The sequence below is a fragment of the Bos indicus x Bos taurus genome, chromosome 25, assembly GCF_003369695.1.
Source record: "Bos indicus x Bos taurus breed Angus x Brahman F1 hybrid chromosome 25, Bos_hybrid_MaternalHap_v2.0, whole genome shotgun sequence".
Taxonomy (NCBI): Eukaryota; Metazoa; Chordata; class Mammalia; order Artiodactyla; family Bovidae; genus Bos; species Bos indicus x Bos taurus.
The window spans coordinates 39404550-39420612 of NC_040100.1; the positions used below are offsets into that span (position 1 = coordinate 39404550).

At 46.3% G+C, this 16063-nt stretch overlaps 1 protein-coding gene across 1 annotated transcript in view; it reads left to right on the top strand.

The window, feature by feature from the left end:
• CREBBP (CREB binding protein) overlaps window positions 1-16063 on the top strand; it is a 119052-nt gene that overhangs the window by 53033 nt on the left and 49956 nt on the right. Inside the window, exon 3 of the mRNA XM_027527582.1 lies at window positions 1615-1791. Coding sequence (XP_027383383.1) covers window positions 1615-1791 — 177 coding nt within the window. The remainder of the gene's footprint in view (window positions 1-1614; window positions 1792-16063) is intronic.

Sequence of the window (16063 nt, forward strand, 5' to 3'; positions counted from 1 at the left end):
AGTTTACTCAGAGCAAATAGGGCAGAAATGGTAGCTAAGATGTTCGGAAAATGAGAGTATCAGCTGTGAGGCTACGTGTGGAAACCACCAGTACCTATGAAAATGTTAGACAAGATCTTTTTGGTTACAGTCATTTGGTTTTGTGTTTTTATGTGGATATTTCAGCAGAAAAGCCTCAATTGTGTTGAGCATCTATTTGTTTGCAACCTAAAATTTTAGAGCCAAAAGAAATAATGCAGTTGCCTTGTGCGGGCTCATCTTTCAGGTGAGGGAAAGGAAGGAACCAAAGTTGGCCTGTGTGAACGGGCTGGTGCTGCAGTCACCATGCGAGGCTGGTGGAGAGAACTGAGCTGTGATTTCTTGAATGGAAACTCTCCCCTAGGGAAGCGGGGTGGTCTTCTCTTCGGGGGACTCCTGCCTCCCCGTTGCTAAACCTCAGATGCACCAGGACCCCAGCAAAGTAGAACAGGCAGTAGGCAGCAGATGGGCTGTTGCAGCTTCGTGAGAGAGCAAAGACGGGCAGGCTAGAAAAGCCCGTCTCTCAGTAACGCATCTCTGCTGCTCCTTCTCCAGGGGGGCAGCTGAGCAGCAGGGCCTCCCTGTGGGGACTCACGGGTGTGGAGGTTGGAGCTGAGGGGTCCTGTTGTGGCCTCTTGACTGCAGGGGACCCTCGAGGGGGTTGCTGACCCCCTCCCTGAGGCATAGGTGGAATCCCTCCTTCCCACTCTTGGCTTTGTCTACTGTAGAGATTATTTTATTTCACTGCCAGTGCAGGAGACACAGGTTTGGTCCCTGGATTGGGAAGATCCTCTGGAGAAGGGAATGGCTACCCACTCCAGTATTCCTACCTGGGAATCCCCATGGACAGAGGAGGCTGGTGTGCTACAGTCCTTGGGATTGCAAAGAATTGGACATGGCTTAGCGACTAATAAGACTTTATAATGGAAAACTGCCAAACACGTACAATATTAGAGGGGCTAGTATAACAACCCCCTGCACTGTCCCGGGGTGAGGAGTCACCAGCATTTGTCCAGTCACTCTCCAGGAACACTACCTCTTGCTTTACAAGGTTCTTTTAAAGCAAACCCCAGACATTATATCATTTCTTTGTCAGTATTTCTACTGTGCATTTTGAACTGATGGAAACTTAAATCTGATTGAGGGAGGTGGTAGCTGAAAGAAGCTACTTACAGAGTAATTAAGGATTAAGCTGAAGGAGCTCCCCTTTGTCAGTGACTCGAAAGGTTTTGTTTTCCACATGATCTTCTGACTGTCAGTGCCTCAGTCAGCATGGCAGCGCGGAGAGGGAGTCAGGCTTAGGGGTGAGGGTAGAAGAGCATGGGCTCTGGGGTGATGTTTAGGAGGAGGGAACAGACAGGATGCTGGGAGCGGCTTTACTTGTCTTCGTCTTTAGTCTGTAGCCATTTGAGCAAGTTGCTCTGTTCATAATGCTAACTGTGAACCCTGAGAATTCACCTTTAATTTATAATTGAAATGAAGGTTCCAAAGGGAAGTAATGATTTTTGCTTCAGTGGGTCACAGTGAACATTTCTGAGACCCTTCCTTTCATAAGTGGTCATGTCAGGACGGCTGATGTTGCTCTTTCTGTTTCAGATGGGAATGACTGGTAACACAAGTCCATTTGGACAACCCTTTAGTCAAACTGGAGGGCAGCAGATGGGAGCCCCTGGAGTGAACCCTCAGCTGCCGAGCAAGCAGAGCATGGTCAACAGCTTGCCTCCGTTTGCCGCAGACATCAAGAACGCTTCAGTCACCAACGTGCCAAACATGGTGAGTTGCCCTTGGTCTCAGAGCTGTGGGTCTCCAGTGGGTGCTTCGGTGTGTGGATTTTCATCGTGCTGACAGTGAAGATCTAAGGCTAGAACTGTGTTGTAGGTGATAGGAAAATAACACGTATTTCCTGTGTGTGTGCTGTCTCCGTGAGTTTAATTTTCTGTTATGAGCTGCCCATAAGGGGCTAGTAAAGATGATTCAGCTAGTCCTCCCATGGTCCCTACCAGGAGGGAGGGGGTTTGTGAGTCACTTTGACTTTCCTCCAGAGTCACCCTCTGATTCAGTAGGAGAGCTGAGAGAATGGGGAACATGGGCTTTTTTGGCTTTTTTACACTTCCTGTCTGTCAGAGGTTGAGGCTGTCAGTAGAAGAAGCCCATCAATTTGTGTCACAGTCAAACGAAGGACATTTATCTCAGAGAACTGTGACTTCTCTGGAGATATGTGTGTCCTGTCTGACTTGACAGATGGCTTCACGTGTCTTCATTCTCCCTGAGATTTCCTGCCTATAAAATAGAAACTGTCCTTGTAACTCTCGATCTCACTAACCCAGGGATCAGTGGGAAATAGCTCCTTTGTGCCGCAAGATGGAATAGCTTGAGTTCCAGCCACTCACGGGAAGTGTGTTCTTCTGTCGGACCTCACTGTGCGCACACGGCCGCTGCGTCTCTGATGTGCCTTTGGTGTGGGGTCAGGGCCTGCAGCAGCCACTCTCCTTTCCCTGGGCCAGCCCCAGGGCTGCCGGCCACTCAGCTATGCGGAGCCATCTGGGCTGACTCAGAAGAAAGCTGGGGGTTATGTTCAAAAAAGGTGGTTCTTGGTCTTTTGATTTTTTAAAAACTGCACCTTGGAGTATTTGTTGTGAAGATATCCCAGAGAATTCCTCTATCACTATCACCGGCTTCCCTGGATGTTAGCATCTTCGGTAACTTGGGACATTTGCCAGAACTAAGTACTTACAGTACTTAGGAGTCTGGAGGTTGTTGGAAGCAGAAAGAGCTGGGTCTCTTTCTCTTTGTTTTTGATAAAAATCAGGACATGGGGTGATATCGAGGTGTCCTGATCAGGTTTGCTCTGTTTGCCACATTCTCACATCTTAAAACAAGAGAGAGTATGAGTGATGAGGCTTGTCCTCAAGCTGCTCCGAGTTCTGACCGCTTCTCCTTGTGGGCATCTCTGTGACTCTCCTGAGTCTGCTTCTCTCTCTCCAGTAACGGTGTGTGGCCAGGATCGCTCTGTTCGCAGCCAGGCAGATCCAGAACTTAAGGCAAAGCCCACTGCTTCTCGCACGCCCCCGCCCCCACCCCCCAGCGCCGCTCTCCCTAACCTTGCCTCCTCGAGTCCTCACTGGGGGGCAGTCGTGTGGACTTCAGCGCTGCTGATTGTCCCCTGGGTTTGCTCAGGGACCTGGAGCACATTTTGGCTTCGGGAGTAAAAGTGTTTGCTTTTCACAGACATCCTGTGTTTTGTAGTCTGGGAAACCGTGACCCAACTTTTTCCTCTCTTTTCTTCTTTAAAATTTTCTCCAGCCCCGCTTTTTCACCCTCTCTCCTTCATGCACAGTCTAGTGGCAGAAACGCTTCCCTGTGGTCCTCTGCCCACCTCTGCGGCTCCAGGGACTGAATTCCCAGGACTGGTGCGCTGATCAAGGGCAGGGTCAGACCAGACGGGAAAGAAGCTTCTCTGTCTACCTGCGCATGGCCTGGAGCTCTGGGCTGTGGAAGGGCTTCTCTCTGCTGGAGGTTTCTCACTTGCACGGGCCATGCTGTATGTTGTGGGATACTTAGCAGGATCCCTGGCCTTCACCACTCAGTGCTCCCAGCCCTCGCCCATTCCCTTTCTTTCCCTGCCTAACCCCCACCACCCCCAGCCCGCCCCAGTTGAAAGCCCCTGCCCTGGGGAACGGTTAGAGGAGGCAGTAGTGATAAAATCTCATCCTTCTGTCTGTGAAGCTAACAAATGAGACCATCTCTTCCCCCCACCCCACCCTCCCCCATCCTTGGGCCCCTCTGGACAGCATGGTGAACTGGGGCAGCGCCTTGGTCTGTGCCAGCCTACCCACCGCTTTCCCATGGGGACCCAGGTGGACCCGGGAAGTGATGCACAGCTGTTGTCTTTGGAGTAAGGTCCTCAGACGTTCACCCATGAGACACCAGAGCTTCACCAGCATGTACGTCTGAAGCCTCGGCCTTCGCGCTATTGGGTGCACACAGGGGCTGGTGGGGACCGTCAGAGGAGCGGGGCGCGAGGGCGCGTCACTTGCCTAGTATCCAAGAGCTTTCTCATCGTGTGTCCTACCTTACTCTTTCACAGCCTCTTGAAAGACATCATTCACCTCCTGTTTTACAGACGAGGAGGCTGAGGATGCGCCTGAGTTTATTCAGGGTTTGTAGCCTGTTGTCTGCAAGGCCCAGAACTCTTTCAGTGGTCCTGGCCATCGTGTTTTAGGGGCTCCAGGCTCTTTGGGGTGTTTATATCACTTATATCAGTTCCTCAAACATATTTGGTGGTCTTCCTTGAACTTCCTAAATTGTATCTGGCCTGTTGGGGCTCAGAGATTGTTGTCTGCAGGAAGGAAGCAGTTACCAAAGACTTAGGTCTCTTTAGAAAAAAGAGAGAGAAATTTGCACCTTGAGTGTTCTTGTGGTTTTTGTCATGCTTTGGAGAGTGACCTTGTAAAACCCAGCGAGGTTCTGTGTGTTGATTGGGTGAGTTTGGGACTCTGACTCCAGCTCACCTGGTGCCCTGGTTGAGCTCTCTGTGGAACCATTGAGACACTCGGTCTTTGGCCAAGGGGCTCGTGCCTGTCTCCTCTCCATCACTGGGGGTGCAGAGGAAGCCAGGGGTGTGGCCAGTCCTTTAATTTGCCACTTTTGTTGAGCACCTTTTCTGAGCCCAGGTGTATCTGGAATGTGGCTGTGAGTGATGTAGCGCTCACCCCCATGGAATTGCGGGCGTGGGGGGGGCGGTGGTGGTGATGGAAAACAAATAATCAAATACAGACTGCCCCAGCAGGTCTGAGTAGCACACAGAGGTTGAGGTTGACACAGGGACCTCCTTAGATGGAACCATCAGAGAGAGAGCTGCACCAAGAATGGGGTTTAAGGGCAAGTTAGAGAGGGTGAGCAGAAGCCGTGGAGACCCCAGGGCTCTGGAAGAGCATGGCTTGTATGGGAGCCAGTGGAAGTCCAGGGAAGGATGAGGGGAAAGTGGTGTGAGGTGAGTACTGGGGGCTCAGCTGGAGCTATCTCAGGGAGGCTGTGGGTGGCAGTGGCCGCTGCAGTGGTCCAGGCTAGAGGAGACAGGTCACAGTAGGGACAGGAGACCAGACAAAGATTTGCCGCTAGAGTAGGGTCACCATGAGAGATGACTTGGTGGGTGGTGGGACCATTTAAAGAGCTAGCAGAGGAGCAGGCTGGGAAAAGGGTGATGAAGGAGAGGGCACTCGTAATTCCACCCTAGACCTGCTCCTCTTGAGATGCTTGTGAGATGTCCAGGTGAAGAGGCCAGGCAGGTGGACGGACATACAAGTAGGGTGGCCACTGTCCAGGGGGGCTGGCGATGTCCCTGAAGGTAGGAGAGGAGACTGAGAGGGGATGGTGACTGTTGAGGTGGTGATCGAAGTGAGGGCCAAAGATCATCGCTGGAGTGTACAGGTAGATGTGTGGGCGGTCAGGGAGCGTGTGGCCCGTAGTCATGGAAACCTGTGGCTCGCCATGCTCTGAGGTCTCCCTCTGGGTTGTGCTGCCGGGAGCTCTGAAGGGCAAAGAGCTCCCATTGCAGATGGGGTCCTTGTTGAGGGCATCCATATCCCCAGGACAGCGTTCAAGAGCAAATGCCACATCTCCCTAAATTTTCACATGGATTTCATTGCAGCTCTGTCTTCGGCCATTTTATTTGTAATTTCTTAACTTTCTACAGATTTTTGAAGTTCTTAGAATTTTCACCATATTATTACTCTGTATTTCATGATTCTAAGGTGCACTTCCCCCCCCGCCCACATTGTAGCATCTTTGAAATCAGTCAAGTTTTAGGTCTAATAAGACTCAGTATGTATGCTATTGTTTATAATGTGAATTAAGAAGGGTGACAACTATTAAATGTACGTGCTCACTATCCAGTTTTCTAGGACTACTCACATAGATGTAAGAATTTCAAAATAATGTAAGTTTTACTGATGAAGAAGAGTGATTTTGGTGGGGGCATAGGTTGGATTGTCTTTCTGTAGCCTGGCTTCAAGGTCCACATGGGCCATCTCAAAGGAGAAGTTTGCCCAGGCGGAGCGGAGTTGTCCCAGGGCAGTCCTCTGGAAGTGGGGGCCGCCTGACCCCTCAGTGACGTTGCCCTTCTTGCCATTTTCACCTGAAAAGGTCATAACAGAGCATGGGAGCGTTAGCAGGAAGGGGGCGGAATTCGGGTATCAGCTGGAACCGGATTGTCCATTCCGCTGTTGCTGACCTTCATGACGGGTGTGGGGTTGTTTTGAAGGGGCCCCGTTTCAGGTGGGGCACCTCTGGGCTTATCTCACCTGAGAAGGTTTGGTGACCAGAGGGGCCCCACCTTCAGTTTCTCTCTGGAGTCTGCTGTGGGCGCCCCACTGTGGTCTCCCACAGGGTTATTTCTAACAGGAAGTTCATGTGTGTTGGGGTTTTTTGTTGTTGTTTTGAGAAAAACTAAGAACTGTATTATAGAGAATCTGCCATTGTGAACTTGTAATGGAGGAGGGACTTCCCTGGTGGCCCAGTGGCTGACTCTGTTCCTGCTGCAGGGGCCCTGGGTTCAGTCCCTATCAGGGAACTAGATCCCACATGTGGCAACAAAGACTAAAGATTTCATGTCCCACAACTAAGACCTGGCACAACCAAATAAATTGATTGATTGACTTTAAAGACAGAGTTGTCGTGAAAGAAAATAATCAGGAGTGCTGCTTATTTAACACATTATTGCTTGGGGGATTTTTACAGAAACTCACACATGTGGTCAGCAATTTGTTACGTAAGTGAATGTTGAAACGTCTCTGGTCAATAAAGTTCAGATAACAAAAAATGAATTAATACATCTCTGGTCAGTAAGTTGTTAAAATTGCTTGCAAAAGGAAAAATAGTAGCTCATGGGAGTGGTGTTAGGATTCATTTTGTTCTTGTGTCAGAGAATTGGAACCTGAAGGCTCTGGACAGGCCCCCCAGGCAGCTGCTGGTTCAGGTCTCTGAAGTGGGGAAGGGTGACTTCGGGGCACTCCGTGCGGAGGCGGGTCCAGCTGGAGTGAGCCGGGGGGCAGCGCCGCTGGCAGCTCGTGGTGACGTGCCATCAGCTCTGGCCCTTCCGGGCCAAGCTGTGTGTCTTGGAGTTGGTTCTGTCTGCTTCGAAGTGAGTCAGCGGACCCACTGCATCAGAGTGACTGGCCTCTGGAGCCCTGTGTCCTCCTGGTTCGGAATCTCTTAGAGGAAGAGGGAGGAATCTTTTTGTCTCTCCCTGTTAATTGTGAAACTTTCGTTTTTTTCTTTCTCAGTTTTCCAGTGTGTGCCACCTACTTCCCTCTAAGACAGTTCAGGATAATTGCCAAGTAGATGGACTTGTTCTTCGTCTTGTGGGGGAACTATGCTCCTCCAGTGGTTCTGGTGTACATTAGGCTTCCAGAGGCTCTGTCCCCTGCAGTGTCAGGGACTTGATGCCCAAATGCCCACTGGGGAGTGGCCTGCTTTGTTAGTCTTTGTGTCCACTTCAGCCTTCAGAAACCTTCACTGTCTCCCTCCCCCTTTTTGTCTTATTTTCTCATCATTTTCCATCTTCCATATCCAGTTTCCAGTCACTGAGGAATCAAGACTTGAACTGATTGAACTTCCTGAACCCAAGCGTCTCTCCCTGTTGTCGTCTTTGATTGGCTCATCCTAGTTTTAGCTGCCCTTTAAATGCTCGTGTGTGTAAAGCATTGTCTGTAGTCCCTTGTACTTCACAAGCATGGATCTAAAATCACTGGCACTCTGGTGTTTCCCTCCACCCTAGGACTAGGGAGAGAGCTTCCAGCACTCTCATCCTTCACTGGAACGACAAGTGAGTAGTGTCATCAGCTCTTCACTGTGAGAGCAGTTTCTGTAGAAAATCACTCTGTGGCTATGAATTATGCCTCAGTAATTGAACTGGAATACAAGGGACAGTGTTGGGAAGTGCGTGCTTGCCTCTCACTATTAGTCCTCCAAGTTCTTGTAATTTTAGGCATTTACCTTTCTTATTCTCATCGCCCCACCTGTAACTTGAAGATGAGAAGATGAGTTTATGGGCCTTTGAAGAATAATTTTTAATCTAAAATTCTTACCAGCACCTATATAAATCCTTTCTACTATTTAAACTCATCCTCTTTTGTTTTAGCAATAAATATCAGCCTGGGAAACATAGTCTAAGCCCAAAATATGATGTGTTGCAAATATAAAAAAAGCTATAAATTGAGAAATATTTATGGTATTCTTTGATAGTAGGGACCAGCTGTATTGGTTGTACTGGTATTGGAAGTACTCAATCAGGATCATTTAACTGGGTTTCCCTGGTGGTTCAGTGGTCAGGAACCTGCCTGCCACTGCAGGGGACACAGGTTTGATCCCTGGTTTGGGAAGATACCACGTGCCACGGAGCCACTGAGCCCCTGTGCCACAGCTGCTGAGCCTGTGAGCTTAGAGCCGCAACAGGAGAAGCCACTGCGGTGAGAAGCTCACACACCGCAGCTAGAGGGTAGCCCCAGCTCTCCACACTAGAGGAAGCCTACAGGCAGCAACAAAGACCCAGTGGAGCTAAAAAAAAAAAAATCACTTAACTTGTTTCCAAGACTAGTTTCCATTAACCATGTCTTTTCTAGAGTCTAATTAGCATAGCCTTTTCTTCAATGAAGCTCTCTAGGTAAAACAGCATAAATTATCTCCAGAGACATTCAGGTCTTTGACTTCATGTAAAGTAGAGACTTAGTAAGCAGATTCTACGTGTCTAAACAAGTTGTGCCCAGTACACACACTAGTGTCAGAATTTCTGCCTGCCCGGTAGCAGCAAATATAGGGACTGTACCAGGCGTTCTGGAAAATGAAGTGACTGCTTTAGGAAGAACTCAGTAGATACCTTAAATGATTATACCTATATATAAAATTTTTTTTAAGAGGTAGAACTCAGTAGGCAGCACATTTAATGGGTCTGGAAGGAGACAGTCACAGCTACCAAAGATGTGAGCGCAGTGTCTGTCTGAAGAGTCACAGCTGTCTTCGTGTGGCCCCAACTTCCCAAACTTCTTTTTACCTTTTCCACAATTATCTGAAATGGCGCTTAGGCTCAAGCCATCAAAAGCTAATGTCTGTCAAATGATTAATTTGCCAAGTTATCAAAAACTTACTGTAATAAATGTTCTTGAAGAATATGTTCATATAGATGGGTGGTCGAGAAGATAATTCCTTGAAAGTTGTGCCTGCTGAGTCGATTCAGCCGTGTCTGCTTCTTCGCAGCCTTATGGGCTGTAGCCCCCAGGCTCCTCTGTCCATGGGGTTCTCCAGGCAAGAACTGGATTGCGCTTCTGTGCCCTCCTCCAGGGGCCTTCCCAACCCAGGGATCAAACCCGCATCCCTGATGTCTACCTGCACTGGCAGGCAGATTCTTTACCCCTTGAGCCACCTGGGAAGCCAGTTGTTAGTAGACGGGTAATTCTCGTGGACTGGTTGTACAGTAACGGGGCCTGATGCCCGTAAGACCTCGTAAGTCAGTTGAGATGTGTGAATCTGGTTGGCCTGTCCCCTTGGCTGTTGGAGTAGATCCAGCAGCTTTTACCCTCGAGGTTTCTTTGCACAGGTGTACTTGACCACACAGCCCCCAAGGCAGATTGACTCTCCAAGTGGACAGGAGTGACACTGGGGCAGGGGAGAGAGTGGGTTTGTCCAGTTGTCTGTCCTGTGCTCTCTCGCCCATGAGTTTTCTTTCTTGACTTAGCTGTTTGTTTTCCACTGTGAAATCAGTGTTTCTGATTTGGAAGATTGCTTAGAAATCATTCTGGTCCACCTTGATCATTTTTAGTTATTTCCTTATTGAATTTAAATCTTAAATTGTTAGATAATCTTATTGTTAAAAAATCAACAGACACCAAACAAAAAGAAGACACAAGAAACATTATTCTATCTAAATAACTGTTCTCTTTCTTACCAGTTGATCTTTATCATCTCAGGTGATTATCACTTCTTCCTGGCTTGATAGCTGAGTACATTTAATGAGCATTTTCTCTATTTTATGACTGCAAAGCTTTGTGTAACCAGCTGTTCTAGGGTCCTTCTGGGGGAATCAGAACAAGCAGATATTGCAGAACAACCCTTTGTCCCACCTGGTGTTCACTTTGGTGTTATTTCCTGACTTTTAAGTGGAGACTGGGGAGAAGTAAAGTTTCCAGGTGGGTCGGGGGAGGATGTCAGAGAAGTAGGGATCTGGACTGCACTGGTTATGTGGCAGATCTGGGCCAGGCTGATCTGAACAGTTGTCTCCGGGAACCCCAGTCCTGCAGATGGGGGGCTGTGGTCATGTGGTCAGAGGAAGCACTTTCCTTCACTGTTCTGACTTGTCACTTTCTGCTTCTTACTGTTTGCAGAGTCCTTTGCAAACATTGTAATCTGTTCTTGGATACTTCATGAAAAATAACTTCTTTTTCTAGAAAGAATCCAGGATAAACTTTACACACACTCCTTGTGCACATCTGTGATCCTGTTCTTAGGATAAAGGGCATTTTAAAAAAAATGGGGTCGGTGCTGATTACTCAGACCTATGTAACAACGACAGACCTAATAAAAATACAGCAAGCTCCTTTAAAATTAAGAAATACACCAGAATAAACATAAAATGTTTGCCTTTCAAGGCCGTTTAATGGACAGGGGTTTAAATGATGGTTGAGTTACGATGCCAGCAAGATACATGCAAAGAACAAAAGATGTAGCAATGAGATGGGGTGAGTGGGCTGTGCTCTCCACAGCCCTTGGGTTGTACACTTTATGTTCACCTGCTGTTACTCATGGTTCAGAATGTTTACAGGCAGGGGGTCGTGATGGCAACACTGCGACTCCTGTTCCCCGGTAACCTTCCCCTTCCACCAGTAGGAATTGCATGTGAGCTGATGGGAGTTACCAAAATGTATTGCATGAATTTTAAAGCTTGTGATGGATACTGTTGTATTGCCTTCCAACAAAAGCCAGGGAGCAGGTCACTAGTATCCCATGATGCTCCCAAGGCTGGGGGTTATCATTCTGTCCTTTGACAGGAGGAGATGGTGTCCAATTATTGTGATTTGCATTTCTTGATTACTGGTAAGAATGAAAGTACATGTGTTTAGTATGTTTTTGTTTCTCAAGTTGCTTAGTTCCTGTCCTTGGCCAGTTTTTCTTTTTTAAAAAACTTAATTTATTTATTTTAATTGGGGGCTAATTACTTCATAGTATTGTGGTGGTTTTTGCCATACTCTGACATGAATCAGCCGCAGGTGTATATGTGTCCCTCATCCCGAAGCCCCCTCCCACCTCCCTCAGTTTTTCTGTTACATTCTCTTCAAATGGTTTATAAGGCAAGGTGGGCAGCCCTGTGACAAGGTGAGCGCAGAAGGGTTAAGGAGGTGGGAACTCTGCTGTTAGGCCGCCCCCAGGTCCACCCCCGCGCACGAGGCTGTATGGGCCTGCGTTAGTCCTCCCTGGGCCGCGGGTGGGCATTAACTGAGCTGCTGCTTGTTGGGCACCCAGCACAGAGTCCTTGAGAGGCAAAGGCTGGAGAAGGACCGACACCTGCACGGTCTGCCTCGTCTCGTGTGTGTCACGTGTGTTGCCTGGTTTGTTGGTCACTGTTACAGGTCTGGCCCAGGCGCTCTCCCGATACTCATGACTGCCGCTGCATGAGAATCACCTGTGCATGGCTCTCCTGACTGTTTCTTTTTATTGTAACTGTAAAAGGGCATCCCTGTTCATTTTGGAAAACCTTTAAGAAGTATAAAGCTGTTGTAAGGAAGCCTCCTCTGTGGAACTTGAATACAAACAGCTCTGTCCACCCGCCCCCGCCCCCCCACCCCCCACCGCCAACCCCCATCTTGTGAACCGTAGTCTCTAAGAGGCAAGACTGGGGAATCTGTATTTGAAGAGGTTTTACTGGGGACTAGTTAGGAACCACTGCTCTATATATTTTTACAAAGGCCTGTACCACTTTCTAGTACTTTTACAGTTTTTTTTAAATATTTAATTGTTCATTGTTTTCTACTGATTCTTCTGATTTTCCTCCCAAAGTGGGATTTTTTTTTTTTTTTTTGGTTATAAAAATAGTAGACATTTCTTGTAAAACATTCAAACAATGCATGAAGTTGATAAGGAAAAACTGAATGACTTTATGGTACTATTTTAATAACTTTCTTTTGTAGCTTAATGTGTTCCATTTAACTCTCGGCGGCATGAAGGCCTGCGTTGTCATTGGGGTCTGTCTGTGGGTGTTCTGGCCGCGCTGGTCTCCACTGCTGTGCGGCGAGCAGGTGCTGCTCCCTGGTTGTGGTGTGTGGGCTTCTGAGTGCAGCGGCTTCTCTTGTTGCAGCTCACGGGCTCTAGGGCAGGCGGGCTCAGTAGCTGTGGGGCGTGGGCTTAGTTGCCCCAGATAACAGTGATTCTATCTCTCAGTGCTCGGTGGGTCCAGGATTTGGTTGGGGCTTGGCTCCAGGCCTTTGTATTCCACGTGGCTTTGACTGGGGTCTCCTCAGGTCCCCCTTACTTTTCATGCCTGCATCTGATTTCATGAGGTCTGTAGCCATAATTTTTTTTTAATTGGTCTGCCTTTTCTAGACATTTAGGGAATTTTCCAGTATTCAGTAATTTAATCAAAGTGTGGTGTCTGTCTTTGTACATACATTTTAGCATAGTAGTCCAGTTACTTCCCTAATAATAAATTATAAGATGTAGAACCACTGGATCAAAAGGAATGGACATTTTTATTTATTATTTTTTTATCGTGGTCGTATTGATAAGTGAAAGATGCTTCTTGGTTCTAATTTCATTTCTTTGATAATTAGTGAGATAGAAGTCATTTTATTTATTTATTTTTTCCTTTCTTTTTTATTTTTTTTTAATTTTATTTTATTTTTAAACTTTACATAATTGTATTAGTTTTGCCAAACATCAAAATGAATCCATCACAGGTATACATGTGCTCCCCCTCCTGAACCCTCCTCCCTCCTCCCTCCCCATACCATCCCTCTGGGTCGTCCCAGTGCACTAGCCCCAAGCATCCAGTATCGTGCATTGAACCTGGACTGGCATCTCGTTTCATACATGATATTTTACATGTTTCAATGCCATTCTCCCAAAGAAGTCACTTTAAAACCGCTTTATTGAGATACAGTTGCTCTCCCGTGCAGCCCCGTTCTTTAAAGTGTGCAGTTCAGTGGCATTCAGTGTTTTGTGCCGCCATCACCAACCGTGTTCAAATTTAGGACATTTTCATGTTTCAAAAAGAAAGTCTGTACCGTTAGCAAGTTCCTCCCATTTCCCTGAGATCTTCAGCCAGATGCAACCACTAATCTCTTTTCTGCCCCTGTGTATCTACCTGTTCTGGACATTTCATCAAAATGGAATTATACGATATGTGGTTGTTTGTGACTGGTGTTTTCACTTAGCACAGTGTTTTTGAAGTTCATTCATGTTGTAGCATGTACTGGTACTTCCTTTTTTGTGGTTGGGTTATATCCTTTTTTTGATATATCATGTTTTTCCAGTCTCTACTTGATGCCCATTTAAGTTGGTTCCATTTTTTGGCTATTAGGAATCTTGCTGCTGCAAAGATTAGTGTTCATGTTTTTGTGTGAACATATGTTTTCAGTTCTCTTGGGTGTATGCTTCAGATAATTGCTGGTCCAGATGGTAACTCCAGGTTTAACCTTTTGAGGAACTGCCAGAGTGTTTTCCAAAGTGGCTGCACCCTTTCACACGCACATACTACTAGAGTGTGAGAGAGACCAGGTTCTTCTCCACCAGCACTTGTTACTGTCTCGTTTTTAAACTGTAGCCATGCGGTAGGTGTAAAACAGTACCTCACTGTGGTTCTGAAGATAGTTAATGGTATCGAGTGCCTTTTCATGGGTTTCATGTTTCAGTAAACATACCAGTTTTTTCATGTGTTTCTCTGTATATCTTCTTTGGGAAAATGTCTCTTCGTATACTTTGTCCATTAAAAAAAATTAGATTCCTTTTTTTTTAAATCATCGAGTTTTAAGAGTGCTTTGAATGTTTTAGATATAAGTCCATTATCACATCTGTGATTTGCAGATGTTTTCTCCCATTCTTTGGGTTGTCATTCACTTTCGTGATGGTGTCTTTTGAAACAGCTTTTAATTTTAATGAGGTCTAGCTTATTTTGTTCGTTACCATGGTTTCTGCTTTTGGTTACGCACCTAAGAATCTATGGCAGGATAGAGTCCTCCTTCATTTTTACCATTTTCCAAAATATTCTTGGTTATTGCAAAAATAAAGTTGCCTAAAATTATAAAGTACTTTTGGGGGGAATTTGCAAATTTTGTTCTGTATGTTTAAAGGGAGGTTCTTGTCTAAGCATTTTTCTTTTAATTCTCTTCTCCCGCCTGGACAGTGGGGACTGAGCTGGGAAGTTGGTAGAATCTAAAGGCTGCTTCTGACAGATTTTTGCAGAAGTTCATACAGCCCTTCCTTCTTGTTGAGCACTGGCCTAAGAGAGAAGGAAATTAAATGTGCCCCACGTTTGTAAGCACTCTGCAACCTGGACTAGCCTCATGCAAGCCCATGGAGTTACATGGGGAAGGCTAACCCAGGGACGCGAGTCGTGTTGTCTGCTTCATGTTGACTCAGCTTCATCCTCCAGTTTGTTTTTGAGATGTGTAAACAGTGTGTAGGCTTACTGAACAGCTACATGTAGATGGAGAATAGACCCAGACTTGAACAGGCTGTATTTCCAGCTGTGCTATTTCTACATGTTGAGGTTTCAACATACCATCAAATACAGTTCAAAATGTGTGATTGAGAACATTGCAGATGAGAAACACTGCGTTAATGTTTAATGACTTTAAAAGTCTTTTATAATTTAATATGATTGAGGTTTTTTTTAACCAGGTTTTTATATGACACCTCTTTTTACGTTTATTTATTTATTTTGTACGTAGTATTTCTGTATTTTAAGAAATGGCAGGAGGACAACTGGCTTGATTCTTCCAGACGTCAGTATTGTGAGAAAGTAAAGGCGGGGGAGGGTAGCAGGAGATGAAGAACCTTAAAGACAGTAACCAGGTGGATGGTGTGGGCCTGAACTGGGTTCTGATCTGTGCACACCAACTCTAAAAGACTGTTTGGAGACAAGTTGAGAAACTTGTGTATGGACTAGATGTTAGAAGGTACTAAAGAATCCTTCATTTGGTTAGGTGTGATAATGGTATCCTTTCCTTTCTACTTTTCCACATGTTTGAAATTTTTTTGTAAATGCAAAAGAGACCTAACCAGGGATCATCTTACATTTCCCATATTCTTCTGTTCCTGTTGATTTTCGCTTGGACTTTGTAGTCCATGGAAATAAGCTGATGGATGCAGAATCATTTAACGTAGGTACTGAATGCTGCAGAGGGCATAGTCACAGGCTGTTTGTTTATGGGAGCCTTATTTTAAAGTGTCAGAAAAAAGAGGAGTGGCTGCAGTTTATCCCCAGTCTTTGGAGTTTGGATAAATGAATGTACAGCCACATGTTCACTACGCATCATGCTACAACTTCCTGGTACGGGACAGAACCTAGAATAAATACCAAGCCAAATTCATATAAATGAGACTATTGGTCATGGTTCACACATACAGAAGCGACTGGGAGGAGCAAAACCTGTCTGCACGTCCGCAGTGGAGCCCTGGCTCTCAGCATCGCAGTGTTAAGCGTTTCCTTAGTTCTTTTGCTCTCCACGTTCTTGAAATCGGGGAAATAGACAGAAGGGAAAGAGGCTGTTTTCCCTCAGGCGTTAAGTACTTCTCCACTCAGTACACTCAGCCTCTTGGCTTGAATTTTGCTTTTGTTTTGGTTCCTGGTTAGGGTTCTAGGAGTTGTGCTCTTGAGTGAAGCCAGGTAGCTTTTCTACATACTTATTTTATGAGTTCTCATCGAGGTAAAGCCAAAACACAAAACGCTCTTTTTACAGTGAACTTTGATTCATAAAGAAATATGTTTTACTTGGTGTTCTCCTGGTTGCAAATGCATATAGTTTTGACTCTTCATTTGAAAAATCAGGCTGTGTTGTGC